This window comes from Erpetoichthys calabaricus, chromosome 3, assembly GCF_900747795.2.
Source record: "Erpetoichthys calabaricus chromosome 3, fErpCal1.3, whole genome shotgun sequence".
NCBI lineage: Eukaryota > Metazoa > Chordata > Cladistia > Polypteriformes > Polypteridae > Erpetoichthys > Erpetoichthys calabaricus.
In genome coordinates, this window is record NC_041396.2 from 255,399,521 (window position 1) to 255,419,174 (window position 19,654).

At 38.3% G+C, this 19,654-nt stretch overlaps 1 protein-coding gene across 2 annotated transcripts in view; it reads left to right on the plus strand.

Moving 5' to 3' along the window:
- The window catches only part of trim33 (tripartite motif containing 33), a 180,446-nt gene that overhangs the window by 103,239 nt on the left and 57,553 nt on the right, over window positions 1-19,654 (plus strand). For both annotated transcript variants that reach the window (XM_051925147.1, XM_028798092.2), the window contains exons 7-8: window positions 1,176-1,322; window positions 5,238-5,355. In XM_051925147.1, coding sequence (XP_051781107.1) covers window positions 1,176-1,322; window positions 5,238-5,355 — 265 coding nt within the window. The remainder of the gene's footprint in view (window positions 1-1,175; window positions 1,323-5,237; window positions 5,356-19,654) is intronic.

Sequence of the window (19,654 nt, forward strand, 5' to 3'; positions counted from 1 at the left end):
GTATATTTATGGTGTATGTGTTTATTGAAATGTTTGTTTCAACTTTTAGCTTAATGTTTTTAAAAACTTTGCAGGCAGTGGTTTATTTTGTTTAAAATGTTAAAACTCAAAATATATAACCTTGAAGTAAAAAGTGCAAAGTATAGCAAATTAAAAAGGGGATTGGAGTTTTTACAGTGCCCAGCCTAATGAATTTTCACAAGAAATAATTAAATATGTGAAGAAATACACAACAACAACATTTCTTATGACATACTTAGTTATTTAGGATCACATTGTTATTTAGCCAAATAACACAGAGACTAAATGTGGGACACTGTGTGTAGTGGTAGATAGCTAATGTGCATTGCTGGCACTAAAGATGGTATTCAAAGTGTGATTTTAATGCATCATACTAGAAAAAGAAATATCAGAATTGTGATTTATTTGCATTAATGAGGAAGCCTTAGTATAAAATGACTGTCAGGGATCTAAGGTTTATGAACGGATCTGAACTTTTATTGTACTTCAGACATGTTCAGAAAAACTGCTCTATTAATCAAAAAGTAGAGCAGTAAGACAGATAAAATAGGACATTGTCAATGGGTGTGGCAATAAGATTTACTAATGAAGATAAGGTAACCTTTCAAAATTATTAAAAAGGCTTATGTGCAAAAACAGACCTGCAAAATATTGTAGCTCTACAAAGCAGGGCAGGAGTAACAAAATGCCATAATTAATGCAAGATTTAAAGTGAAGAAAAATAAGTGTCAGCTTTCACCTTCGACCCGGGTCTTTCTCGAAAAAATTTGAATAGCGAAGTTCAATCTGACATCCCTATCTTAGTCTGAAGATTTGTGCTGTGGTGAACTGCCTTTGGTGAACCACGAAACCATTGGCTTGTGACTTAATGTTTTGAGTGAATATTCAGTGTCAGTAATTCACAAAAGGAGTCTACCACTGGATTGTAATATATGGCATAATTGCTTGCCTTGTAGCATGTTTACAGTAAAATCAGAACATTTCTTTGCATAGTTATACTAAATGTATATATTTAAAATCAAAAAGCCTTTCCTTTCTAGAGCTTATGGTATTTTCTTTGTATTTAGGACTTGCATGCATGCGATTACATGTGGATAACTTTTATTTAATATTAAACTTGTGTCTAACGAGCATGCCTTTAATTCCCTCTACAGAGTGTGACTAAGGAACGAAATATGAAGCTAATGCATCAACAAAAGGATATTACCAGCCTTGCTCAGCAGGTTATGCATGTCCTTAACTTTGCCAACTGGGCTATCTGCAGTGGAAGCAGCACAGCTTTGTTATACAGCAAAAGACTGGTATGGAATATACTGACCATGAATAATTAGGCCTCGATATACAACAATAGGAAAGAGTTGATATGTTTCTAGCCTTCTACTGAGTGAGTGACATACAGTGGATTCAAAAACTATTTAGACCCCTTCACTTTCAGCACAATTTCATGTGTTGTAATTTAATTTTAAATGGCTAATTTTGCCTTTTGCCCATGAATCTGCACTCAGTATCACCTACAGTCATGTGCAGAGATACTACTGACTGAAGTGGAGGCGATTCGTACTTAATGCCAATGGCCACAGGATAAGAATATAATAAAAATGTGAACATTTCCAAAACCAGCCAAAGAAATAAATATTTCCTTTTATTATTTCACAAGGTCTCATCTTGTTTTCTTGGACAACCCGTTGTTTGTTTGGTCGTGATGTTCCATGTGGCTACTTCTTAGGTATTTGTCCCACACCGTCTTCCTTTCACCAGTGTTTTTCAACATTTATAGCCCCACACCTCAGTTTTGCCTTTTTAAATTAATGAGTCAGTAGCAGCATTGTGCCATTGGCAAAACATGCACAATCAGAGGGTCTCCCTTGGTGAATCAAACTCCGTTAGAAATGGGGAATCCTATTGTGCACCGCTGCTGACTGCTTAGATGACCCACTCATGACCCACCTGCAAAACAACTCGCACCCAGAAGTTGAGAAACACTGGCTTAGGAGATCACCTGTGAACCACTCACGAAACAATAACGGCAGTGCAATCCAGTGGCTGAGAAGCATTGCCTTACACGGACCCGGCATGCAGCCAACAAAACCCAAAGGTCAGTTTGTGCTATTCCGTACTGTCAGTGCAATATGCATATCAGTGACCCACATTAGACCTGTAGACTTTGAGACCAACATGCGACCGATTTCACTTATGGCCAAGTCCCAAATGTAACCATAAGTCTCTGCGTGACTGTAATGACAATGTGAGAACATGTTTTCAGAAAGATTTGCAAATATATTAAAAAATCAAAAACTGAAATCTTACCTTCATGTAATTATTCAGACTCTTAATTCAGTACTTTGTAGTAGCTGTACAGGAAGCAATTACAGCTTCTAGTCTTACGTACATCTTTACATGCTTGCACAATTGGATTTTGGCAGTTTATCCCATTCTTTCTGGCAGTTCCTCTCAAGCACTGGTAGATTAGATGGGAGGTCTCCAGGTCTCTCAACTCATTTACTATGAAATTTAATTTTGGGCTTTGGCTGTGCCACTCAAGGAAATTCAGAGAATTGTCTTTAAGCCACACCAGCATTGTCTGTCTGTATGCTTCAGGACATTGTCGTGCTGAAAAGTGTACCATCACCCCAGTGTGAAGTTAATGTGCACTCTGGAACAGGTTTTCCTCAAGTACCTCTCTGTTTGGCTGCCTTCATTGTTCATTCAATTCTGATCAATCTTCCTACCACTGCAGCTGAGAAGCAACCTCACAGCATGATACTATCACCACAATGCTTCAGTGTATTTTTGGTATTGGGCTTTTGATGAGCAGCGCCTGGTCTTTGCCAGACATAGTGCTTGGAGATCTGACCAAAGAGTTCAGTTTTCATCTCACTACACCAGAGAATATTTTTACACATGCTCTTGGAGTCCTTTAAACTGTTATACTCCTTTTACTCAAGTGCGGCTTTGATTGGTGGAGTGGTGCTGAGATGAATGTCTTTCAGAGAGGTTCTCCCATCTCAGCAGAGGACTTCTGAAGCTCTGTTATGGAGATTGTTGGTATTTTAATCACCTCTCTAATCAAGGCCCTTTTTAGCGGGTTGGATAATGGATGGATACTCATACTCAGACAGCCAATTCTAGAAAGAGTCCTGGTGGTCCCAATCTTGTTCGATTTCAGTTCTTGAAGCCATTATTCTCCTTGGAACCCTACAAGTTTTAGGAATGGTTTTCATACCCTTGTTCTTATCTGTGCCTCACCTCAGTTTTATTGTGGAAGTCTACAGAGAGTTCATTGGACTTAATGTTTTGTTTTTTGCCCTGATATGCAATGTGAATTATGGAACCTGATGCACACAAGTGTGTGCCTTACTAAGCTGTGTCCAGTCAGTTCAGTTTGGCATAGGTGGATAGCCAAGTTCCTTGCACATCCCAAAGGTAGTTAAAGCTAACAGGATACAAACATCTAAGAACAATTTGGAGTGCCACAGCTAAGGGCCTGAATACTTATATTAATGAGAAATTTTATTTTGTACTAATAAATTGTAATTTTCAAATGTTTCTGAAAACGTTTTCACTTTTTCATTATGGGTTATTGAGTGTAGATTCATGAGCAAAAATGGAAATTTATTCATTTAAAATTAAATCTACAACATAAAAATATGTTTAGAAAATGAAGGGGGTCTGAATACCTTTTGAATGTATTCGAGGCAGCCTGCACAAGTTTGTCATCTTTTTATTGTCTGTTCTCATATTTAATTTTTGTCGAATGACATTTGTACAGTGTTTATGGTGATGTTAAGCTGCTGGAAGCATGGTTCTTGGAAGGCATACAAGACAGTAGAGAGTATAAGCTGATGATAAACTCCATGAAACAAATAAGTACTTCATCATATATGAAAAGCTAATAAGTTCAGTAAATGTAATTTATTATGTTTTGAGTTGCTCTTACTACAAAGAGTTTGGAATTGATAGGCCTCAGGAATTCTAATGTTAAGATACTATGAAAAAACTCGTAATCCTGGCACTCCTTAATCCCTTCACACCTCTACCATCAGCGTCTTTTGTTTTGTAAATGCGTCCATCAGCGCAAGCAGCCTGCTGTCACATCCCCCGCCTTGACGGAGGTCAGCTCGCGGGCAAAACTGTCTCCGAGCTCAAGCTAAGGCTCCTGATCTTCGTGTGGGGTGCCTGGAATTGTATAGGGTAAATAATACAGTATATTGTTATTTGGAATACATGCATTTCATGTGTATTCTGTGTCTACAAAGATCTGGGTAAGTGTAGGATGAAAGGAAATGCAAGAAATGCTGAACACATACCTAAAGCAGAAAATTTTTCCATGTTATACTAATAATGGCGAGAAGCGTATAATGTGTGAAGACTTAAGTCCAAGTATCAAACGTACGCTTTTATTCAAGAATATAACCAAAGGGGAAAAAAGGATTTGATTTACATGTGGCTGTCAATGAGCTAAAAAATCAAGCTCAAATGTCAGTCGACAGGAAGTTTACACATATTCTTGAATGGTGCAGAGGTAAGAACTGCTGCCTTATAATCTGTAGGTCCTGGGTTTGAAACTGAGCGCTACTCGTTTTGAGTAGTGAGCTGCTATGATTATTATTATTTCTACAATATAATAAACATACATTTGATTTGAGTCTGTAACACCCGGTGTAAATTTTGGCTACTTGGAAAAGTTAGCGCTTGTTTTTTTTATTATTCAGTTTTATTCTCTCAGTGATGTTCACATGGTACAACGAACTTGTCTCTTTCTCTCCGAGTTGATGGCATTTATCTTGATGCATTTAAAAAAAAACCAAAAAACACACTGATGGAGAGGTGCGAAGGGATTTAAGGTGGGCCAGGATTACGAGTTTATCCGTAGGCTTCAGGAATTCCAGTGTTAAATGTACTATGCCTGCTTTTCCATAAGAGAAGAAGCCAGCTTATGGATGTTCACAAATAGTGAACATATCAATGTGAATAGTCAACTACACTCAGTAAGATACTATTCTTTATTGTGAAATGAATTCTATATCATGGTGGAAGAAAGAATATTCTTGATGCACCCAGTTCCTTGCAGTCCCATCTTTAGGTGGAAATGCTTGTCTGTGTATCTTTTTAAGACAATTAATTTGCCACCTAATTCCAGACGTATACATTTTGAAGCCATTAAGTTATTTGTATTACTTTAATGTCACATTCTTTCTTCTTTGTAATTGATTCAGATTACCTTCCAGTTACGATATATACTCAAAGCCCGTTGTGATCCTGTTCCCTCTGCCAATGGTGCGGTGCGTTTTTTCTGTGACCCCACATTCTGGGCTAAGAATGTGGTCAATCTTGGTGAGTACTGTTCTTGGTAATCATGATTGTGATGAAGATAGAACATTGAAAAGATATAAATTTTTTTGTATTACTGCTTCTTTGTTATTATTTTTAAATCAGAGATGATCTCTTAATTTAATTTATTATGGGAAATTAGTTATTTGTACTAAGAAATGCTTTACAGATAAAGGCATGAAAGAACCTGAAAAAATGTATCCATAAGTATGAGGGAAACCTATAGATTTGGAGTAGTGATTGTGGTAGAAATCGTATTGGAAATATAATTAAAGAAACAATCTTGTCTTCAATAAAACCTCTTTGAAACACGAACCATGCAGGGGGAAGCTTATCAATTATGTTTTTTATTACTCTCCAACAAATGAGGGAACATTTTATCACAGTAGTCTGTTACAGAATGGTCAAAATAATAATGGCAGAGGTCTGTTTTATAAATAACGTAAGTTTACACAGCAAAGGCTGATTAATGCATACATTTACTCAGATTTGTTCATTGGCTTACATCCAAATTAAAGTCTATTCTATTATACTCTTTCTCTTCTCACCTCTCTTAGGTTCAGTTTATCCTTGAAATCTGTGAATGTCTAGTCTTGTTGTTTACAGGACATCTGCTGATCTCTTAATCATAGTACATTTTATGTATTACATCAACCGTTCACCTAATTCATTCTTGTCTTTTATTTACTTAACCACATAAGTAGTTCTCTTCATGATATTTCTTTAAACAGATTCTTATGGTATATTTCAGTGTGCACTGCAAACCAAAATGCTCAAGTATTTTTACCTCCAAATTATTCTCTCACATGATATAGTAAGTGCATACATATGAAGAGACCATGTCCCTGTACAAATTACATAGTGTTTTTCTCCTTAAAAATATGTTATTAAGAATCTTGCATGGATATCAATTAGATATTTCTTTTAAATACCTTATGTTTTTTTATGTTACACATATTATTAAATGTAGCAAAATTAATATTTAAATTGGAATGAAAAAATAAATTTAAAGTAGCATATTTAAAAAAAATGGTTCTGTTTGTACATTTAACTGCCAATAGCCAAAATGCAAGCCACAAAATCATTCATAAAAATGAAACCTTGTATTTTTTAATAGAGTTATCTGTTCACTCAGTTTTATATTTCTAGCTAGGGCTGGGTGATATGGGCAAAAAATTTTAAAAAATTTTTTTCCCTTCTCTTTTCAGTGTTATGGACAATTTTCAATTTTAGTGGATTTTTTTTTTTTTTTACATGAACTCAAGACAAAGCAGAACTCAAAAATAGTTTCCTTTGTGTTGAAACTACAGTAATCCCTCCTCCATCGCGGGGGTTGCGTTCCAGAGCCACCCGCGAAATAAGAAAATCCGCGAAGTAGAAACCATATGTTTATATGGTTATTTTTATATTGTCATGCTTGGGTCACAGATTTGCGCAGAAACACAGGAGGTTGTAGAGAGACAGGAACGTTATTCAAACACTGCAAACAAACATTTGTCTCTTTTTCAAAAGTTTAAACTGTGCTCCATGACAAGACAGAGATGACAGTTCTGTCTCACAATTAAAAGAATGCAAACATATCTACCTCTTCAAAGGAGTGTGCGTCAGGAGCAGAGACTGTCATAAAGACAGAGAAAACAAACAAATCAATAGGGCTGTTTGGCTCTTAAGTATGCGTAGCACCGCGGCACAAAGCTGTTGAAGGCGGAAGCTCACACCCCCTCCGTCAGGAGCAGAGAGAGAGAGAGAGAAAAACAAAGTCAAAAATCAATACGTGCCCTTTGAGCTTTTAAGTATGCGAAGCACCATGCAGCATACTTAAAAGCTGCACACAGAAGGTAGCAACGTGAAGATAATCTTTCAGCATTTTTAGACGAGCGTCCATATCGTCTAGGTGTGCGAACAGCCCCCCTGCTCACACCCCCTACGTCAGGATCACAGATAGTCAGCGCAAGAGAGAGAGAAAGAAAAGTAAGTTGGGTAGCTTCTCAGCCATCTGCCAATAGCGTCCCTTGTATGAAATCAACTGGGCAAACCAACTGAGGAAGCATGTACCAGAAATTAAAAGACCCGTTGTCCTCAGAAATCCGCGAACCAGCAAAAAATCCGCGATATATATTTAAATATGCTTACATATAAAATCCGCGATAGAGTGAAGCCGCGAAAGGCGAAGCGCGATATAGCGAGGGATAACTGTATATGGAAACAACACAAAAAAGCTACACTTCAGCGGTGTTACAAAAATTAAATATTAAATAAATATTAAATATAAAAAACATAAAATGCAGAAAAATTAATTTAACAAATAAATTAAAATTCGTTTACATAAAATAAAGCACCGTGGGCAGGTAATAAAATAAATTATACAGTTGTGCTTGAAAGTTTGTGAACCCTTTAGAATTTTCTATATTTCTGCCTAAATATGACCTAAAACATCATCAGATTTTCACTCAAGACCAACAAGTAGATAAAGAGAAACCAGTTAAACAAATGAGACCAAAATATTATACTTGGTCATTTGTTTATTAAGGAAAATGATCGAATATTACATATTTGTAAGTGGCAAAGTATGTGAACTTTTGTTTTCAGTACCCTTTCAGCAATAACTGCAACTAAACGTTTCCGGTAACTGCAGGTCAGTCCTGCACACCGGCTTGGAGGAATTTTAGCCCATTCCTCCGTACAGAACAGCTTCAACTCTGGGATGTTGGTGGGTTTCCTCACATTAACTGCTCGCTTCAGGTCCTTCCACAACATTTCGATTGGATTAACTCTTTTAGGGCTAATTTTTTTTTTGTTTCTTTTCTCCCAGGGCTGAATATTTTTCCAAAAACTAACAGTTTTTAAAAAAGAACACAAAGCAATTGTTTAACATATCAAATCAACAAAAAATATTTACTTTTGACAAATGTTACGGTCTTGCATGTTGTGTGAGCCTGCATACTCTATGATTTTACATACATATCACATACATTTTACTCAGCAAAGTCTTATCTCGCTTAAAGCAGCCAATTTCAGTCATAGCCACATTGCACTCCTTACAATATGTGTTGCTTTGGTGCCTATTTTTCAATTGTCTGTTGCTGCACTTTCTCACATATATTGTTAGTGTGTACTGTAAAGAGACAAGTCACCCATTTGCCATCGTGCCATGCCACTGCCACCAAGTTTTCTGCCTGCATGAAAACCGTATTGTCACTTCTTTTCATCTTCTGAAACTTTATGAACTTTATGTATGGCATTATAGCCTGGCTCACCCCATGGGATTTGCTTCTGTTTATTACAGAAGTGAATAAAACTTTGCAGCAGCACGTACCTATCACCACGCTGCATAACCTGTCCAAAGCCACCAGGGGACAAAACACGTTTGGACCAATGCTCCCTGAAGTTATATCACCAGTTCTGTCCCATCTCTATTTGTAATGCCACAGTGCGCTTCATCTCGTCTTTTGTTGTGGGTTTCCACTTTGAAAAACGAGAATGCAATGCAAACGCAGCCCGCGATTCAAAAAAAATTCTCTGCCTACCTGTTTGTCTCGTCTGACAGTAGCTGAAAAGCAGCATCAGGAGAGAGCAGCCTGAAGTACAGCAGCTGGTGATCTGTCGTGTCCAACAGCAAGCCATGCCGTCTTGTAAATTCCGGTAGCCAGATCGGCTCTCAACGGATCAATGTCTGTGTATTTATCCCATGCGAACCTTGCCATAGATGCATCGGCTGCGCGAAGGCACTCAACTGGCAGCAGATCCGCTGGCGCGGCATCGGCTGGTGTCTGATCAGCTGATGCCGGCTTCTCACTCTCTTGCTCGATCTCCTGATCACTGCCAAATAAAGTCAGATTCTGAAAAATCAAGAGTCCGACTCCGCGATAATGTGCAAAACATCGTCTGCCGAGTGTTTTCTTTTCTGCACTTGCTTCGCTCCCTTTTCACATGTCGATGCCATCTTGCCATTGTTTACATTTCGCAACTCACGCACACGCAAGGTTTAGTTGCCGAGTCAACGAGTCTAGCATTCCTCCAAGCACAGAGGGAATGCCTGTGACGTGACAGTGAGATTTGTCGCCATTAACAGCTGATTGTCGCCATCTATCCCTGGATGTCGACTTTTGTCGACATTCGCCTTCAACCCCTCCTGTCGACAAAAGTCGACATCCGCCCTAAAAGAGTTAAGGTCAGGACTTTGACTTGGTCATTCCAAAACATTAACTTTATTCTTCTTTAACCATTCTTTGCTAGAACGACTTGTGTGCTTAGGGTCGTTGTCTTGCTGCATGACCCACCTTCTCTTGAGATTCAGTTCATGGACAGATATCCTGACATTTTCCTTTAAAATTCTCTGATATAATTCAGAATTCATTGTTCCATCAATGAAGGCAAGCCATCCTGGCCCAGATGCAGCAAACCAGGCCCAAACCATGATACTACCACCACCATATTTCACAGATGGGATAAGATTCTTATGCTGGAATGCAGTGTTTTCCTTTCTCCAAACATAACGCTTTTCATTTAAACCAAAAGGTTCTATTTTGGTCTCATCCATCCACAAAACATTCTTCCAATAGCCTTTTGGTTTGTCCATATCATCTTTAGCAAACTGCAGATGAGCAGCAATGTTTTTTTTGGAGAGCAGTGGCTTTCTCCTTGCAACCCTACCATGCACACCATTGTTGTTCAGTGTTCTCCTGATGGTGGACTCATGAACATGAACATTAGCCAATGTGAGAGAGGCCTTCAGTTGCTTAGAAGTTACCCTGGGGTCCTTTGTGACCTCGCCGACTATTACACGCCTTGCTCTTGGAGTGATCTTTGTTGGTCGACCACTCCTGGGGAAGGTAACAATGGTCTTGAATTTCCTCCATTTGTACACAATCTGTCTGATTTTGGATTGGTGGAGTCCAAACTCTTTAGGGATGGTTTTGTAACCTTTTCCAGCCTGATGAGCATCAACAACTCTTTTTCTGAGATCCTCAGAAATCTCCTTTGTTCGTGCCATGATACACTTCCACAAACATGTGTTGTGAAGAGCAAACTTTGATAGATCCCTGCTCTGTAAATAACACAGGGTGCCCACTCCCACCTGATTGTCATCCCATTGATTGAAAACACCTGACTCTAATTTCACCTTCAAACTAACTGCTAATCCTAGAGGTTCACATACTTTTGCCACTCACAAATATGTAATATTCGATCATTTTCCTCAATAAATAAATGACCAAGTATATTTTTCTCACATTTGTTTAGCTGGGTTCTCTTTATCTAATTTTAGGACTTGTGTGAAAATCTGATGATGTTTTAGGTCATATTTAGGCAGAAATATAGAAAATTCTAAAGGATTCACAAACTTTCAAGCACAACTGTAAATAACAAATAAGAAAGGTCTTCAGTGTGCTTTTTCCCCCAACATTGTGTAGCAGTGCAACAATAACACAATGTTAAACATTCTTCAATTAAAGTGCAGAACAAGAACAGCACCAAATGACTAACATATGTCTGAGACTATTTGATCCAAACAAAATAATGGTATACAATATGTGAAACAGCCATACAATGAATTAGTTGTTTTTTGTCTCAGATTAATATAAAGTTAAAAATTTCTAATTAATTAATGTTATTTAATAACAGCAGCAAATCTGACACCCTCATAGAAATATCCGTAATGTCCCTAAAAGAGTGGCTGCTCTGTCCTGAAATCGTATAGCTGAAAAACACAGTATGTATTTTATAAAACGATGCATTGAAAACTCCAGCAAAATGACACCTTTTATTGGCTAACTAAAAAGATTACAAAATGCAAGTTTTCGAGGCAACTCAGGCCCCTTCTTCAGGCAAGATGTAATACAGAAACTGCAGTTCCTTGTGTTTATATGCACACTAGGACGAGTAACATTGGTAAATCTTTAAGTGAGAAATCTTAAATGTAAAAAATAAGTAGACCTCTTCAGGCTAAGATTCATTTAACAAGAGAAAACAATAATGTATGGTCAAAATCTTTGAATAAGATAACTGTCCAACAAAGTCTTTTGAAGTTTCTGATGTTTTTCCATACAATGTGGATCTGTAGTCAGGTTGTCTGTGTCAGTCTGAGAGATGCAAACAATCCTTATACCTGGCCAAAAAAAAACACTTGTCTCTATTCAAACCATGTTGTAATGTATTAAATTTTAGCATGAGTTTGAGTTCCCATTCTTTTCTCTCTTGCTGTGTTCTGAAATTGCCCTTAAGCCCTGTGACTTTGAAGTCCCTCTCACAGTTTCCATGGCTGTTGAAGTGGGCTGCTACAGGAACATCTGTGTTGCCACGTTTAATGTGGAACCTGTGTAAATTCATTCTCTGGCGGAGTGTTTGTCCAGTTTCTCCCACATAGAGTGCAGTGTCAGGACATTTCATGCAGAGAATTAGGTAGACCACATTAGATGATCTGGAAAATGATCCCTTTATGTGATGTTCTAGTTGGCAGTGTGGTATAACTATACGGTCTGTATTATAAATGTGAGCACACATTTTACATCTTTTCTGTAGGCAGGGAGATGTGCCATTTTCTGTTGGTTCACTTAGGGAGCTTCAGACCATTAGGTGCTGCAAGTTTGGTGGTTGTCTGTATGCCAGGAGGGGAGGTTCAGGAAATACATTTTTCAGTGTTTGGTCATTGTTTAGCATTGGCTGAAGTTCTTTTCTAATTTTTCAAAGTGCTTCAACATGTGGGTTGTAGGTGACAACAAGGGGGATGCAGTTCTTGTTGTCTTTGTTTTTATATTCCAGAAGGTTGTCTCTGGGTATGGCAGTAGCTCTTCTTATTTGACTGTTTGTTGTTCTGTGGTTATAACCTTGTCTGATGAAATCTTGTCTGAGCTCCTGCAGTTATTTATCCCAGTCTATTGGGTCTGAGCAAATACGATTGTATCGTATTGCTTGGCTGAAAATAATGGAGCGCCTTATATGCTTGGAGTGGAGTCTACAGTGGAACCTCGGTTCACGAACGTCTCGGTACACATACAAATCGGTTTACTACCAAAAAGTTTGGCAAACTTTTGTCTCGGTTTACGACCACACACTCGGTATACGAACAAGCCAGTTTCCCTTTCGGTTTGTACATGTTCAGTCTCTCCCTGCGCATTTCCTGTGCAGCGAGCAAGAGAGAGAGAGCGCCACACACACACACAGAGGCAGCACGAGAGAGAGAGCCGTGTACACACACACAAGCGCGAGAGAGAGACAGACGCACCCACACAGGCAGCGCGAGAAAGAGAGAGCTGGACGCATAAGGTAGGAAGGCAGTTAAAGAATGCACGGGGCTTGATTTTGTTTTCACTTCTGCTTACAGTGATCGGTTGGTAGCGTGCATTGTTGCAATGTTACTTTTCTTGGTGGTTTATTAAATTACGGATTTTTTCAAATGTTCATTTTTTTCCCTGTGCTTAAAACTCATTAAAAAAAAAAAAAAGTGTTTTTAGCCAGCAGTTGGTAGCGCTATAGTGCAAACTATTGCAGTGTTAGTTTTCTCTGTTGTTCAAGGTTTTCTCAGTGTTATTCAATGTTTTTACATTTAGTTTACTATTACGGTTTGCATTCTGTGGTTTAATTAACTATATTTGTGCTTAAAAACTTAAAAAATATATGTATATTTACATACAATTAATCCGTTCCAGACCATACGAACTGTATTTACATACAATCAACAACAACAACATTTATTTATATAGCACATTTTCATACAAAAAGTAGCTCAAAGTGCTTTACATAATGAAGAAAAGAAAAATAAGACAAAAAAAGAAATTAAAATAAGACATTAGTTAACATAGAAAAGGAGTAAGGTCCGATGGCCAGGGTGGGCAGAAAAAAAAAAGAAGAAAACTCCAGACGGCTGGAGAAAAAAATAAAATCTGCAAGGGTTCCAGGCCAAGAGACCGCCCAGTCCCCTCTGGGCATTCTACCTAACATAAATGAAATAGTCCTCTTTGTAGTTAGGGTTCTCACGGAGTCACTTGATCCTGATGGTCATACAGACTTCTGGCTTTTAATCCATCCATCATTGTTGGAACATCACAGTGCTTTGAGTAGATGGTGGTGGTGCAAGACACCGTATGCCGTATTGCCTAGATTTTCTACGTGCATTGAGATTGGTTATTACAGTATTAATGTTGTGCACTTTTATGGAAGATTTTAATAAACAATTATCATGTCCTAGTAGTAGCATTTCGGAAGGGGTCTATGGGGGAAATTGCTTCAGTTTACGACCAGAGTTTTGGAACGAATTATGGTCGTGAACCGAGGTTCCACTGTATCACTTCTCAGGTAGGTCTGTCTGTTGGTTTGTGAAAAACAGAAGTTACAAGGGTGTTGTCTTACAGCTACTTACTATCTTTTTTAGTTCCTTCTTGTTGAGATCTGTGGGGTGGTCTTATAGTTTGTAATAATGCATAGTATTGGACAATTGTCTTTGCGCCTCCTGTATATAATCTTAAAAGGTGTCATTTTGCTTGACTTTTCACTACATTCATAATGGCTAACACGGTACAACATCCTAGTACTATAAAATACGCTTTTTAACAACTATACAAAGTAATATTTTTTTTATACAAATCAACTCAAGTGAAACAAAACACAAGTTTTCAGGGTTGTCAATTCTCATGCACCTGGTGTGACGCTGGCTTTCAGGCTCTCGTGCTCATGCAAGAAATCTTACAGCAAATCTATATTATTCTAGTATAATCCTAATGTTAGCTACATCAAAAGGTTTGGGTTATTTTGCAAACCCTACAGACTATTTACAAGGTAATAAAACTGTTACATGCATGCAAATGTGTGTGCAGACCTCTCAATCCAGACAGCTGACCAAAGTTGGAAACTCTGCGTTTCATTTAAAATGAACTATAAAATGCACTGTTTTCAACTGAAGCAGCTTGTCATTCCATTTGCATTGTTACTCCAAAAAATATAAAGTGAACACACAAACATTGCTTGACACGTTGTATATCTTTTTGAAATAATAAGTTCGTCCATACCCAAATGTAATAGCAATTAAAGTGATCAGTTCTTTTGGTATTTATGTTAAATAGAGGCTTTATTTTATTACCAGTATGGTATTATCGAAACCAATACTTAAATAAATTAGCACTAAAATATGTGACGAACACTGCTAAATTATGTGTTTTACTGCTTTTTTGGGGTGACAGCAACTCTGCTGCTGTGAGATGTACTGACCATCTCATTGTTTTCTTGATGGGTGAGTGAGCGGTATGCTGATGCGATGGCCCATTAACAAAAACGAAAGGTGTGGTACATATTGCTGATGGTTAAAGGTGATCCTGCGGTTCTAGTGTTAATTGAGATTGGCAATAGGCACAGTAGGCTATACAACCCACTTACTTATGGCATTGTGAAGCCTGTGTCCAAAGCACTGAAGGTGAGTTTCCCCCATATGGTCATCAGTGAAGTTGGACATCCGGATGCAGAAGCTTTTCAGTGCTCAGTCCTCACCAATAAAATGAACTGTCAGGCTCATGTAAGGCTGCATGGTTCTGTTCGTCCAGAGATCAGTTGTTGCAGAGTAAAACAATGCTTTTTTCAACTGCACGGTGATTTCCCCCCATGTTTCATTGTACCAACGGGGCAATGCCACCTTCGCAAAATATTTGCAGCTCGGTATTCTATACTTGGGGCCTATTACTTTTAGTATTCTAACAAACCCAGGTTTTTTTTCTACCGTATAGACGGGCGCCATGTCTTTACCGATATAAAATGTCACTGCATCTGTAATGTCCTTACACATTTGCCCCATACGGTGTGACACTGGAAAACGAGGCAGCTAAAGTTGGCTGTGTTCTAACATTAGTTCTGGGAATGCGATTACAGCTTGCATCGGAATTTTGGTGGGAAACACATTAGTCCCATTCCACTGGATGCCTTTGTTTCAGATGCTGGAACAGGTTTGGACTGCTGCTACGTTCTGTTTTAACAGCTTTTTTTTTTTTTTTTTTTTTTTTTTTTTTAAACAAACCTTGCATCGCACAGTGGTCTTCGGCCCTATATATGTGCGCTCATTATTAGCAGCCAATACTCTTCACCAGTGTTTGTCTGACATGTAGGTTTCTGTTCATGTACAGACCTGGAGGTCTCTGGGAAACAACGCAAACATCCAATTGTGCTAACTAAGAGAATTACAGTTGCAGTTTTGTGTAGAAGGACTTGTGACAGAGGAAGCATTAGAATAAACTCGATTTTTCGATTTAAGCATTTTTAAAATCGATTTAAAACAAAAACTCTAAACATTCAATTTATAGCCCAGCCCTAGTTCTAACCAACACTTAATGATTTAATACCCTAATACTAACATTATTCATATTTATTGCAAGAATAAAAAGTTTTTAATGTTTAGTGCACACCAAAGTATTTTATGAGTGAGGGTTGTACTAGCTTACTGAGATTATAGGATACAAAGTACTTTACAAAACAGTATAGAGATCAATGAAATTTATATATAAAACTCTGGATTTATACAGTGTAAAACTACTGGGTATTATAAAAAAAGTAGGATCGAGTCTTTTGTTTTCCTGCAGCATATTAAATTGTGGTAATTTTTAAATCAGATGCTACAAGGTTTTCTGTTTTTGCAAGTAATTTTGACAGTACTAATAGTGTGCTGGCTTACTTGGCTTTTAATTCTAACAATTTTCAATGAAAGTTCTGTGAATTAATAATATATATATATATATATATATATTTTTTTTTTTTGCAATGCCAATAGTTTTGAAGATAATAGGGTTAGGCTCCCTGTGGAGGTTGGCAGTATACCGGTGTGATGTTTTGCCACAATCTGAATTTTGCATTAGTGTTGGTAATGAGATATAGCACACTCAAGTCCCTCCCGTTCCCAAAATATGGTTCCAACACTCTGCTTTGACCAGTGTAGAACTACTGTATGTACTGCATAAAATCTATAAGAGGAAATAAGAGAAATAAACTTTTAAGCTTGGAGATTTCCTGACCCTACCTAAGCAAAAATCCACTGCGAATTTTGCAATTACATTTACTTATTTGGCTGAAACCTTTATACAAGCCATCTTACAACATTTATGATACAATTGGTTACATTTCATTTGGTTTTCCAATTGGAGCACAAGCAGGTCAAGTGACTTGCTCATGGTTACACAGAGTTAGTAGCAAGATTTGAACCCACAACGTCAGGGTTTGAAGTCTAAAGCCTTAACCATGACACCACACTGCCTGCCTGCCAATAATGTACAGAAAAATTGGTCAATAAAATTATATTGACACAAGATTAATAGAAACAAAACACATTAGCAAGGTGCCTCAGTGAAAGCAAATAGTTTTACAAATTCCTATCCAGCAACAGCCCCACCACCTAAACCCAAACATGTGCAACTCAAAGTGCTAATTACAGACCTATAATGTCTTTAGAAACCGCAACAAGAAGGCCAGTTAATTTCAGGTTGCTGGAATGTACTAATAATGGGAGACACCAGCAACAATAGCAAATGCTAGCAGTGCAATGTTAAACAATCAGTAACAGGAATGACTTTACAGAGTTTGAGTCTTCCTTTGTTGGTTTTGCGTCGTCATTAATCCACAATGGCTTGTTCCTTATTCTTCACCTATGCAAGACTGTGAACTAGAATCCACCAGCCAATGTTATTCTGCTGATGAGTCTGGATCAGATGCCTCTCCCAATTATCACTTTCTTACTGCCACCATTTAATTAAAAAAGACAAGTGATGTATGAACTTATTTAATATTGCTTAATTTAAGAAATACAAAAATTCAGACCAACATTCATTTAGCCATTAATCATGAGTAAAAATTTGCAGTGTCAGAATCTCTAATTAATCTCCTTGTTATTCACCTTGAACATGACTTGAGTTCAGAATTCTGTATTATTACAACTATTCCTAAGTCAGTGACTTGTGATGATTCACTTTGGGGCAGTATTCTGCTGCCATCTAGTGCAGTGGTCCCCAACCTTTTTGACAGTAAGGACCACTTTATTAGAAGTTAATTTTTCCAGGGACCGTCTAGTGGGGTTTGAGGATTTGGGGTGGGTTCGTAGGGCAGTTTAATACACAATTTACATTACATTTCTATTATTATTAAGTTATAATATCGTAATTGAAATTATACAACTTACCATAATGCAGAATCAGTGGGAGCCCTGAGCTTGTGTTCCTGTAACCAGACGATCCCATTTGGGGACGATGGAAGACAGTGACACACAAAGTGTGTTGCTTATGTTCAGTCTACTCTATAATCTCTTTTTGGTTGCTGTCACTGCTGAAAACACTGCCATACAAAGACAGGATGTTGGAAATGGAAGCAGACTTTTCAGTGCTTTTGTGGCAACCTCAGGATATTCCACCTTGACTGTAATCCAAAATGTATGGAGATTTGAAGTTGTCTCAAACATACTTTTAAGGCCACCATCATTTGCATCCTCAAGCAGTTGATCCTCTTCAAGCACAAGACAAAGTTGATTCGCCTGCCTTATTCACAAATGGGTCACAGATCCATTCCTTCCCATTTCGGGGGTCTTTTGTGGTTGGGAATAATGCTCAAACTCTATTGAAAGCTGAGATAGGTGATCATACACCAGCTGGGAGAAAGACGGCCCTGGCTTGGTATCTTTAACAACCTCTGGTAACATTTGAAACATATCAAAAATCCCAATGTTCACTTGTCGACCCCATAAATCAAGTTTGGTTTTGAATGCAGCCACTTTATCTGCCAACTTGAACGAGTATCTTCTGCCTCTGCCCCACGTGCTGCTGCTCCACTGCTGCCTCAGATTTTCCTCCTCGGGCTAATCCAGCACTCCTGCAGCCTGGCTGGATACTGAGTCTGCAGAGTGGATAAAGGTGGGGTGCCTTAGTGCCTGAATGCCAGTTCATATCGTGAGGTTTCTGAACTCTTTTGGGATCCCCCCACCCAACGGGAACATCACGCTGAAGTGTGTCACGAAGCGCGATTGCTTCACAGTAGAGCTGTGAGCCTGCTGTTGCCCCAACAACAGATAAACAGTCTTAAACAGACGTGGTGATTGCACTTCAGGATGCTCTTCAGCGTGTTGTCCTGTTGACGGAGGTCCCAAGAGAGTTTAGAAACCTGACATTTTCTTGAACGAGTGCCGCATTAATAGAAATGTTTCTTGAACAAGCATCACTGAACCACATAAAAACTGTCTTCAAATGCAGCAGTTCCCATATGTTTGCAACCCGAGATTTTTCTTCTTTTTTTGCATATAACAAAGACATATGCATTGCATTTGTCATTCCAACAGGTTGCACATCACAAACATTTAACACTGTTATTGTTTTTTCGTGTCTGTCGTTTCTATAGGAGGGTGACAATGAGTTAAATTCCAATGGATGTTTTTCAAATGTTGACAACTAATAAGCAAAAGGTATCCCTGAAACCCAGAGAAAACAAAAACAGCAAAAAAAAAAAAAAAGCAGTACATGGAAAGTTCGAAAAAAGAAATTGTTTTTACAATGTTTCTGTTTGGGGATCGTTGTGCAAATGTGCACAACTGAGCTGCGACCACAGATCTAACTGCTGTGTGGATGATTCATTCAAGCATTTCAAGGTCACTTTGTTGTAATGAAAGTATCTGCTGAATGTACTTCGTAGTAACAAGATTTCTATAGACTCGTGTCATATGGGGAAACTGTCAGGACCATAAAAATACTTTGTTGTAATACTGTCTCACCTCGGTCTCTCTCCTCTCTCTGCACCACTGCAAAGCCCCGCCCGTCAAGCGTTCTGAAAAGTCTGAGTGAGTCTCCGTTGCCGGCAGTTCTCTCGCGGCCCGGCTGTCAGATGGCTGCTGCCCGGTAGTGGGCCGTGGACCCCTGATCAACTGGATGAAATAACATCATGCTACAAAATGACATGAATGTATGTAACTTGCCAATATTCATGAGTGGGACACAGCCTTCAACCAAAACACATTGGCATGTAAATTAGAATCAGTAATGCTATTTTTTGAATAAACTGAACCATTAATTGAATCAAGCAATATTGATGACGATGTGAATTGGTCATCAGACTTTGACACAGAATGTGAAACTGATGACCAAACCGCTGTGATATGCCTGATGACTTTAGTTGCGTGGAGATGGTGCAGGGTGCACATAGGTGTATGGCAAAAAGGTACAATGACTGCACTAAAATAAGAGGGCAAGCACTATTCACAGTGCAGCAACTGACGTTTGTGTCAGGGGGATTGTGGAATTCACTAAGCTCTGCACTGTGATTGCCTGTAATAACATGAGGTGCATTGATCATGCCGTTC